The sequence below is a fragment of the Colossoma macropomum genome, unplaced genomic scaffold (genome assembly GCF_904425465.1).
Source record: "Colossoma macropomum unplaced genomic scaffold, Colossoma_macropomum, whole genome shotgun sequence".
NCBI lineage: Eukaryota > Metazoa > Chordata > Actinopteri > Characiformes > Serrasalmidae > Colossoma > Colossoma macropomum.
The window spans coordinates 33,392,279-33,404,078 of NW_023494798.1; the positions used below are offsets into that span (position 1 = coordinate 33,392,279).

The window sequence follows — 11,800 nt, forward strand, 5'->3', positions numbered from 1 at the left end:
CAGAGAAGAGAGAGAGAAAGAAAGAAGACATTAAGAGCCATTGTGTGTGAATGTATGTGTGTATATTTGTGTGTGTGTGTGTGTGAGAGAGAGAGAGAGAGAGAGAGAGGGAGAGAATCAACAAGGGACAGGGAAAGAGAGAGATAACCAGTAAAGTGGAGAGAGAGAGAGAAACAGAGAGGGAGGGACGAGAGCCATTCTGTTTGAATGTGTGGGTGAGAGAGGAACGGTGTGATGGTTAAGCGAGTGAGGAGTGATTGTGCCGGAAAACTGCACCGTCACTGACATGCCTAATGATTCAGGCGACCTTACACATCATCCTATCAGCCCCCCGTCCCCACAAACGCACACCATCCCGTCCCCATCGACCCGCCGACGTTCACCTTCATCTTTCATCAGAATGCGACGCGTGCTTGTGTGATCCGTCCACCGCCTGCAGTGCATTCATGATCCTTCATTAAAAATCTCTCATAAAATCTCCAGAGCTGAATTCATATCTATAGTTTCCTTTTATTTCCATTTCTACTAAACACTACAGTGGATTCAGTTCAGGGGACGTCATTCAGTGCCATGATAACGAGCGACCACTGCTTATACATTGAAGGTTTTGTTCCAAAATGCATCCCATGTATGTTTTTTTCATGATATACATTGTTGGGGTGGCTTTGCATATACAGGAAATAGCAGTGATATCATATCATTAACATCACATGATTTGAGAAATATAAAATTTTGTTTAAATATATTTGTCCATTTTGAAACAAAGATCTTTATTTATACTCCATGCCTGCTGGTCTTTGAATTGTGTGAAGAGTGAATGCTTTATATGACAAATGGATCAAAAGAAAAGCAAGTATTTCAAATATTTTTATACATATAGATTATAGATCGACAGATATTAAGATGTTAAAGACATTTCTACCTTATCCTATGAAGTTTCCTTTTCAGAGGAATAAGAATTTCCTCATATGTTTTATGTATAGTGCCTGCATTTGTTATTTTAGCTTAATTCTTAGAAATCTTAGAGATTTTCTGCATTGAAACTGCTGTGTGGTGAATCTGAGATGTGTATGTTGTGTGCAATAGCAAAGGAATTCTAGACAGATTAACTATGATGTTATGTAACCAACTTTGTAAAATGTAAGATACATTTTTCATGAGAAACATACATAATTCTACCAAGGTCACCCTTAAAAATTGGTTCCTCAAGGGTTCTTTAGTAAAGGCAATGGCTATATACTGAACAGTGACTCCTCAAAGAACCATTTGTATGCATACATTTTGATATGCATGTTTAAATGCTTCTCTATGTTGGGAAACCTATTAGGACTGATATAAACATACTGGGACATATTGGGACTTGGCTACGCTCTTAGCAAAAAGGGCTCTATTTGGTACCAAAACATATTCCGTGACTGGTAATAACAGTGAAATGTGTAGAAACTTTTTAAAAAGGTTACTTATCAACAAAAATTCTCAATTTTTTATGATGCTAACTCAGGAAAAAGCTCTCGCAACAAACTATCCAGCTGGCTGTGAAGGTCCTAGAATGTTTTCCAGACTGACAGACTAAGAACAGGGTGTCCTCTTTGCTCCGAATATCTGTCGGTGTCAGTGCTGTGATGCTACGGGATGTAATTAATTTGTTAATTTGATAAAAATCTAAAGAATTTGTTTACGAGAAGGTAAAAGTCTTCACACACAAAGCTAGCTGAGTGTAAAAGTCCCAAAACCATTCCACAAGTGTCAAAGTAAACCCACTCAGCTCTGATTCTCTCTCTCTTTCCCTCTCAATCTCAATACAATTCATTTCAGGCTGCTTTATTGCTTATTGCCAAAGCTCAGGTTACAAAGAATGAGAATATAAGAAATTTTAGCCTTTTGGAGACAATTACAGGATCTGTAAGGACTGTAAAATTGAAAACTCTCTCTCTCTTTTTCTCAGTGCTGTGACGTGGCTGTGGGCCGTACCTCCACCCAGGTTCTCGGCGGAAGCATGCTGTGGGTAACCCTGCTGAGCTCGATCGCTTTAGGATGCACCACGCCGATCCCTTTGCTGGACGAGTCGGAGGAAGTGGACGAGCCATGCTTCGACCCCTGCAGCTGTGAGGTCAAAGAGGGCATCTTCCACGTCCACTGTGACAGCAAAGGCTTCACCAACGTCAGCCAGATCTCCCAGACGTGGACGAGACCCTTCAAGCTGAACCTGCAGAGGAACGCTATGCGGAGGCTGTATTTCAACAGCTTCCTGCATCTCAACAATGCTGTGTCACTAAATCTGGGCAACAATGCACTGCAGGACATCCATGCGGGTGCTTTTAATGGCCTTGCCATTTTAAAAAAGCTATTCTTGCATGAGAACAAGCTGGAGGTGTTCAGGAATGACACATTCCTGGGCCTGGAGAGCCTCGAGTATCTGCAGGCGGATTACAATGTCATCAAGAGGATAGAAAGTGGGGCTTTTCGCAACTTGCACAAGCTCAGAGTGCTTATCCTCAATGACAATTTGATACCTGCACTGCCCAGTACACTTTTCAGGTCTGTGTCACTAACGCACCTTGACTTGCGAGGCAACCGTTTAAAGAACCTGCCTTACCAAGGAACTTTGGAGTATGTGGGCCGCAGCCTCATGGAGATCCAGCTTGAGGAGAACCCGTGGAACTGTGCTTGCGAAATTGTGCAGCTCAAGTCGTGGCTCGAGCGAATCCCATATGCTGCGCTTGTGGGAGACGTGGCTTGCGAGCATCCGTTTCACTTGCACGGCAAGGACCTGCGCGAGATCACGAGACGGGAGCTGTGTCCGACACTTTCTGAGGCCGAGATTGAGGCCAAATATGGTGTCCCAAGGTTGCAATTGGTTGGTGAGAGAGCGTGGCCCACAAAACCCTCATCCATGCTTTCGTCCTTCCACAACACGGCATCTTCAGTGGAATACAGGGAGAGGCATCCAAAGCCTACCAAACGTCCAAGGCCCACAAAAACTCCACCCACAGCACGAAGCATCTATCCGGGTCCCAATCAGCCACCTGTGCCAGCTTACCAGACCCGGCCACCTATCCCTATAATCTGCCCTGCGGGATGCACATGCAACTTGCACATCAATGACCTGGGATTGACGGTAAACTGCAAGGAGAAAGCTTTCCACAACATTTCAGAGCTTCTGCCTCGCCCGCTCAATGCCAAGAAGCTCTATCTGAGTGGGAACCTCATCCAGAAGATCTACAGATCAGACTTTTGGAACTTCTCCAGCCTGGATTTGCTCCATCTGGGCAACAACCGGATATCATATGTCCAGGAGGGCGCATTTATCAACTTGCCTAACTTGAAGAGCCTGTATTTGAATGGGAATGACATTGAACGGCTTACTCCGGGAATGTTCCGTGGTCTTCACTCTCTAAGCTATCTTTACCTGGAGTACAATGTGATCCGGGAGCTGGAGCCTGCGGCTTTCAGCCTGATGCCCAACTTGCAGCTGGTCTTCCTGAATGACAACCTGCTTCGTGCCCTTCCCGTGGATGCTTTTGCGGGAACGTCTCTGGCCAGGTTGAACCTGCGCAACAACTACTTCTTGCACCTGCCTGTGGAGGGTGTGCTGGAGCACCTGCGTGCAGTGGTGCAGGTAGACCTGCAGCAGAATCCGTGGGACTGCACATGTGCCATTGTGCCACTCAAACGTTGGGTGGAGAAGCTCAGCTCGGTCATTGTGGTTGGCGAAGTCATCTGCAGGACTCCCGAGAGTCACACCGGCAAGGATCTTCGTAGCCTGGAGGCAGAGGTTATCTGTCCTGAGCTGAAATATGCTGCCCCAAGCTCCCCAGCACTTGATGTCACATCCCAAAGCACGTCGGGGTCAGGCCACGTCTCCCCAGCATCTGCGGGATCTGCAGTCCCTCTCTCGGTTCTGATCTTGAGTTTGCTGGTTCTGTTCATCTGTGCTGTTTTTGCAGCTGCCGGCCTCTTCGCGTTTGTCCTGAGGAGGCGGAGAAAGAAGGACGTGCCTTTCAGAAAGAGGCAGGAAGTGGACCTCACTGGCATTCAGATGCAGTTTGAGGAACGCGCCACCGCAGCCACGCCTGAGAAACCTCCAGGCCACGTTTATGACTACATCCCTCATCCTGTGGCACACATGTGCAACAACCCCATCTACAAACCACGAGAGGGTGAGATGGAGGCAGAGCAGAAGGAAAACGGAGGCACAAGTTACCGGACGCTGCTGGAGAAAGAGCAGGAGTGGACAGCAGCCGTTTCCGCATCACAGCTAAACACCATAGTCACCGTTGATCGGTCGCGGCTTCACGAGAACGGGCTGCTTTGCCCCACTGCAATTGACAGCCAGCAGAGGTCGCCCCAGGCCGTGGGATTCGTAGACTGCCTGTACAGCACAGCGCCGAGACTTAAGCACGTTCACATGGCGCACGCACATCCGCCGGGCGTTCAGTACCCGGATGTGCAGCAGGACGCCAGATTAAAAGAGACGCTGCTTTTTGCCGGGGGCAAAGGATTTCCAGAACAAACCCAAAGTGAATACCTCGAGTTAAGGGCCAAACTCCAAACCAAGCCGGATTACCTCGAAGTCTTGGAGAAATCGTACAGGTTTTAATCACAGAAAGTAAAAAAAAAGCTCACCTCCATAGCGCCCCCTACCCACCACTACCACCACCACTACCACAAAAATGAGTATCAAAAAAATAGACAGCAGCATGACAAGTTAATCTATATATATCACAGAAATGTGTTTCCCCCAAGTGGCTTTGGAGGAAAGGCCATACTCAGATATCCAATGAAGTGCCTTTTAATTTTTATTTCGTTTTGTTTCGGTTGATTTTCTTTTTCTCAGAGTAGCCAGCAATGTTATCAACCCCTTATTTTTATACAGAACAGATTTGTTTGTGGCTGTGGGAGCCGACGGGAGGAGCATCACTCGCACACATACACGACCGTTCAGACGAAAGCCTTGACGGCAGCTCGTCTCTCTCACGCGCTCGCAGGCACAGTTTGTAGACTATTGCAGTTTGCTGCATGCACTCAACTGCAAAAGGCGTGGGGTATTGCTGAAAAAAGAAATTAAAAAAATAATAATAATTCACCTTCAATAGAGATACTGCAACGCATTACTGTTCAGTGGTCTATTTATTTTATATATTATTATAATAAAGGGACATCAGAGGTCCTCTCTCTCTCTCAAGGACACACCCAAGGATTTGTGAATACATAAAGACACTCAAGATTTTATGGAGTTCGACGCACTTTCTTAAGACGAAATGCTTCTGGATATTATTATCACTAACGGCTTTGTAGGAAGCACTTTTAATGTTTTCTCTCTCACACAAAGATTTGAAAAAGAAAAAAATAAATGTGCATATATTTATTCTGTAATTTCAGTGAAAAATTTAATTGTAAAGGTAATGTTAAATCTATGTATAGTGATTATGCGTCTGGTATAGCCTTCTTAATAAAAAGGAAAAAGATGAAAAAAAAAATCTTAAATCGAATAAAAGGGTACCAATGAAAACCTTTTGTGGGGAATACAGTGGACGTAGTGCTATTGCGCTGGGATCTCTTTTTTTATCATTAATCTGCAAGGCAAATTAGAAAATGCCTGTAAACCTGCCGAGGTCAAATAAACCTCTCACTGCTGCTATGAAATAAAAAAAGAGGACCAAGATGGTGCTGGTCTGATCTGACAACGACACTACTGCCTTTACCCGTGTTCCAGTAAGCAGAGCAAGCTGAAGGTTTGCTGCGTGGAGTAGATACGAACAGCTTCAGCACCCACTTGGTGAATTACAGGCAGAGATTTACAGTCGACGTCAATGGTCACTACCGACACTGTCCACAAGAGGGCGACAGGGAGACACCCTGTTTACTGCAGGCTGCCAAAAATAGATGGTTAATCATCTGGGAGATGAAAAGAGGCTTAATGCTTTGGGAGAAATAATATTTTCTTATTTTCTTACTTTCTTTTAATCTTTATTTCCAAAAAAAGAACAGAAAAGGCATTTTGGAATCCACAAAGTTGTCAGCGTTCAGTTCGGCATGAGGGTCTAAATGGTTCACTGGAGGGGATTCATCTCGGGAACATACTTTTCCATTTATTACAGCTCTGCTTTCCCCTGATTCTCAGTCCTGAGTGAAGCGTCTCAGTGAAAAGCGTGATGTTGTGTAACAGGACAAAACAGTGTTGATATCAGGACCAGGTTTTTTTTTTTGTGTGTGTTTTTTTTTTTCAACAATAAATGGGGAGTTATTCACAGCTGGAAAAGGGGCACTACTAAACTCATGAGATCAGACTTATTCACTTTAGTTCCCATTAAAAATTGCACGATAACGTCATCTGGAGAAACAGCACATCTGCAGTTTTAGGCATGCTGTCACTTCCGTACATGCAAGTAACAAGTCACTGAAGCACCTTGTGTTTTTCCTGGTGATGAAACAGTTTTACATGGTTGCTAAAAATGTGATTTCACGTTTAATTTCAAGATTTTTTTATCCTTCTTTTCCCAATGGTTTAATAAATCACGTTTGTATTCAAGGGCAGCGCAAGAATTCATTTGGCTGAACTCATTCATTGTTTTGATGTTGAATGTTGGGTTTGACGGGAAATTAGGCTGAAAAGATTTTCCACGTTGTTCATTATAATTCAGAAATCAAATGGCTTCAAATTCTGCCCCTATTTTTCCACCTTTTATAATGTATCTTCTTTAAAATTGACCTGAAATTAATACTGACCTTTTTTTACCTGGTAAATTTGGTAATTTTAAGCTCTAGTCATCATATCATACCATTCAAAAGTCACACATCTTGATTTTTGTGACATCATCATGCACCAGTGGGAGGGGCAAAATAACATTAACCAATAATACCATGTTTCACCTCTAACCTATCATGATGAGAAAAGGCTGATCTAAGTGAGAGACCCTCTCTGATACAGGCTTATACAAATAAGGAACAGTTTTTTTTTCTATGAGAATGAGTTATGATTTCAAATTCATACTGGCTTGTTGTGGAACCATGCTTTATTTCAAGTCAGGAAAAAATAGTATTTTTATATTTACGAGCACCATATCCTCCATTTTTTTTTGCCTTTTTATTTCTCTTGACAGTCACTTATGTCATTTTATGTGCCAAAAACAGTCATAATTAACATCCAACCTCTTAAAATTAAACAGGCTTTAGGGCTGATATATCATCGCTGTCCAAAGAAAAAAAAAAATATGTTATTTTTCTACATCATTTCAACCCACAAGCTGTCCTTTACGCTGTGTGACAATTTCATGATTAATGGACCAATAGAAATGCTCTAAAATCACCTGGAATAAAATCTCTTTACATTAACTTACATTGAAAGGTAAGAGAGTTTTTGCCCTCTCCTGTAAAGTTACTATTTTGGAGATACTTGTTTTTCTTTGGACAGTGACGATATGTAAATGAGCTCTGCTCTGATTGACTCAACTGTACCCTATTGTGCCCTATGTAAAAAAAAGCAGCCCAGGCTAAAACACTCATATATTCACTGTGAGTGGGTGGGGCTAAACTGCTGTTGGCTAATTGGTTGGTGTATGCAAATGTGAACGTTTTTGTGACATCATAAAAAACTGTGAATTCAAAGGTTTTTGCAGCTTAGTTTCTGTATACAGGTTTTATAGACTGATCTAAAGCAGGCAGCACACTTGAAATGACAAAATAGAGCTACCACAGAACATACTGTTGTAAATTTACTGAAAAGGAACTCGTCTCAGCACTCAGAGTCTCCATGCTGTGGCTCAGGACACCATGTGGACCAGTCACAGTCAGGGGGAGGTCTCAGAACGAACGGCGCGGTCATTAGAAGTTCAGCAAGCGGCGTGCACTGCACTATACACATTCAAACCATGGCATTGATTTGACCAAAAAAGATGATGTTTTGCTTTGAAATGATTACTGCTGGCTTTACAATGTTAACATACTACATCAAACTATAGTATTTTTAAAAATGTCCATCATGTGGGCCCTTTAAAAGACCAGAAAGAGTGTGTGAGGTCAGTCTACATCACTTCTCCTCTTTTTTGGGCAGAAAGTTGTAAACTTAGTTTCTGCAGAGAGAAACGAGGACACGTCAATATTAACGCGGTGACCTTGTAAAAATGGTGAATTTATTTTCTTTACTTTTTTTTTTTCTACCTGAATTCTCACATGTGAACTCCCACACACATGTACCAGCACAGAATGTGTGCTCTCATCCCTGACCTCAGGGAGAAAATAGAGAAAAATACATTCAGGAGAGAAAGAGTTTACACAGAAGCTGAGAGAGAATTTCTCAGCAGAAATGTGGCCCATCTGGATGTGTGAACATGTTCGGTTGATTTTGAGTTAACACATCCTCTGTGGGGAAAAGGGCTGTTTATATGCTGAACATAACATAGTGGGGAAAAAATAAAACACAAAATGTGGGATTTGTTTCCAAATTCATTAAAACGTGCAAATTGACCAAGGGTGCCCAAATGTTTTGATTTTGAAGGTGCTAAAAAGGGGTAAAGGTGTGGTGGTCAGAGTGGTTTGGTGTGAAATGGTTCACATTTCTTTACAGTGGTGGTGTTAGAAACCAGGGGTCACCATGACTACAACACAAATATAGACATTTTATTTACTATCCAAAACCACCAGTGAACCTACACGAGTCTTCTGAGCTTTTACAGTACTTAAATGTCCATTAAGTTTCATTTTAGACAGCAGAAATTACACAGAAGCCTCAATAACAAAATATAATGTCATTCTTTTCAGTGTTGAGTGAGTCACTCTGTACCTTTATTCCAGCTTCCATTCTTTTCAGGAGACTCACTTTCAGTTCCTCAAAGAATCTGCAGACACACCTCCAAAGTTCAGTCTTAGAAGCTGGTTGATCATTTTCTGAAGTGATCAAACACATTCAGTGGTGTTGAGGTCTGGACTCTGGGGTGGTCAGTCCATTGTTCAGCTTCTTTGTTTGATGTGTCCATCTCCTTTTCTCAGTGAGGTTCTTCTTGACAGCTACACATCCTTTCAGACCCACAGCGCTGAGTCGTCTTCTCACAGTGGAAGGATGGACAGAAACACCTGTGGATGTTTTCAGATCTGAAGCAGCTTGATTTTCTCCTCTCTCTCAGAGATGAAAGCTTTAAGTGCTGTTTATCTGATGGGGGCAGTTTTGGTGTCGCCCAGGTCTTCCAGGTGGTTGTTAGGAGCCACATTTTCTCTGTAGCTTTCAATCAGTTTTTGGACGGCACTGCAGTACATTATCTTACATCTAATCTCCTTAGAAACATCTCCTGAAAAATGTAATAACTTGCTTAAGAACTGCTTTTTTTTGCCATTTTGTAATTACAGAAGTTAAAGAAATGAAGGGTGGTCTCTGACTTTTGCAAAACACTGTATATGTTGATAATGGTAAAATAGTAACAATAGTACAAAACCTTCTCAAAACTATTGTCTCCGCAGGCATCATGCAGTGTATTTATAACTGAGGGGGCTTTTAAAGGCATTAAACTCTTCAGACGTCTGGTTCCTATCAGCACCACTGTGAACAATTCTGACTCAATAAGTGTCCCTAAAATGGAGCATTTCACACCAAACCACTCTGATTGACTCTGTTTACATCTTAGCCGTTTAACTATGCAGTCATTTTGCTTTAGCTCTCTAATTTTATGGTGATATACTGTTGCCATGTATGGTTTGTGTTGCTCCTTTCGTTTTCTTTCCTCTGGAGGTTGATCTTGGCTTGTTTTCGTGTGTTTGGCCAATCATTAGTTGGCTGGTTGGACTTTCTGTAATCTATACTTGGCTGATTGTGGCTGATTTGTGGTTTTGGATGTCTACATCAGCGGCATTTCTGTTACACACTGACATTGCACCCTCTTCTGTAGTTGCTGTGTTAGTAGCTGTTATGTGTGTGTGTTCTTCCGTGAGGGAGGTTTTATTTTTTTTTCTCTTTCTTCTGCTGTGATGGAGCTATCCGTCTACAGGTTTTTTGCCAGCTCAGTTTTTCGCTCTCTCTCTCTCTTTTCACCCCACTTTGACTGAAAGCGTTTGTTCTTTGGCTTCTCAAAGGCCTTAATTAGCCGAGAAATGATCAAAAAAAGCAAGTGGTGGAGGGAAAAAGGAGAACAGAGTGAACGGAGTAGAGGAAGAGAGGGATAAACAGATAGTTGTGCAGTGTCAGCATTCATATGCAATCTCTATGTCTCTCTCTCTTGCTTTCTCTCTCTCCTGAAACTGAAACATCTCTCCGGTTAAGAACAACTAAACCAGCATTGGAGCTGGAAGCTGGTACGAGATTGAATTCCCTCTCTATATACTGATTGCATTACTGGCGTTCACTTTAAAAGCAGATGTACAGTTCTGTGCAAACATCAGAGACCACCCTTCACTTATTTCATTTCCAGGCAATCCAGCTATGGAGTACAAGTTATTCATTTCTCAGGGGATGTTTCTGAGTAGATTAGATATAAGATAATCCACTTACTTAAAAAAGGAGAAAGTCAAGTCCAAAAACTGATTAAAAGCTACAGAGAAAATGGGGCTCCTAACAACCACCTGGGAGAGCTGGTCGACACCAAAACTGCCCCCGTCAGATAAACAGCACTTAAAGCTTTCATCTCTGAGAGAGAGGAGAAAATCAAGCTGCTTCAGATCTGAAAACATCCACAGCTGTTTCTGTCCATCCCTCCACTGTGAGAAGATGACTCAGCACTGTGGATCTGAAAGGATGTGTAGCTGATCAAGAAGAACCTCACTGAGAAAAGGAGACGGACACATCAAACAAAGAAGCTGAACAATGGACTGACCACCCCAGAGTCCAGACCTCAACACCACTGAATGTGTTTGAGTACTTCAGAAAATGATTAACCAGCTTCTAAGACTGAACTTTGGAGGGTGTGTCTGCAGATTCTTTGAGGAACTGGAAGTGAGTCTCCTGAAAAGAATGGAAGCTGGAATAGAAATGAAGAGTGGACACAATAAATACTGGAAATAATTTTTAAATGAATACCTTGTGCTCCTTTTTCATTTTGACTGGAAATTCTCCATTCTCCATCCACAGATGTGCTGTTTTATAGTAACTGTTGCTAAATTGGTGGAGCTTTAGAAATCACTGTTTAGATTCATTTAATAACATTGAATTTCCAGTTTAAAATGCTATGTTTTTTTGCCAAAATGCTTTTGTTGTAGCTGGTCACCACCAGTCAGCTTGGAAACAACATACATTTGTCATCGGTTTAACATTAGCTCAATTTCATGGCAAAAACCTACAGTCGATCTATCCTAACAGGGTGACTTTGGTCTGGGCTTCTCCTGTGTGTGTTATTATTATTGTACATTACTGTGTTTTTTAATTTCCTTTTCTTTGGTTGGAACAGCATTAATTGCATTGCATACTGAGGGATTAGGGAATAGAAGAACTGTCCAAGGTTCTGAAATCTATTTGCTAGAAAAGCCTGTTGGTTTAGCATGTTTTTGTCCATATTTTATGTTTTGGGGCTGTAAAATTGTAAATTAGATCAACTATCAGGTCTTCAATTTATCACCTTTTGAATTCACTCAGTTGGGATTGTTACTTTATGTCTCATTTCTTATCAAACCTCACAGCACGTATTTTGTCTTTTGGCACTATAAAAATCTTTAAAACAAGAAATTAGGTCAACTAAACTGGGCTTTATTTCTCATTAAACCTCACTGGTTTATTTAGGCCACGGTTTGTGTTTTGGATCTGTAATATTATAAAATGTAAAAACTAAGGAAAACATTTCTGTAGTTTGCAATATTTAAACCTTTTGAGTTTAGTTAGAAG

The 11,800-nt window shown here is 41.9% G+C and overlaps 1 protein-coding gene across 2 annotated transcripts in view; it reads left to right on the forward strand.

Moving 5' to 3' along the window:
- slitrk3a (SLIT and NTRK-like family, member 3a) overlaps positions 1–5,322 on the forward strand; it is a 7,891-nt gene extending 2,569 nt beyond the window's left edge. For both annotated transcript variants that reach the window (XM_036585586.1, XM_036585587.1), the window contains one exon: positions 1,946–5,322. In XM_036585586.1, the coding sequence (XP_036441479.1) occupies positions 1,997–4,600 (2,604 nt within the window). In that variant the 5' untranslated portion in view covers positions 1,946–1,996 and the 3' untranslated portion in view covers positions 4,601–5,322. The remainder of the gene's footprint in view (positions 1–1,945) is intronic.
- The last annotated feature ends 6,478 nt before the right edge of the window (positions 5,323–11,800 follow it).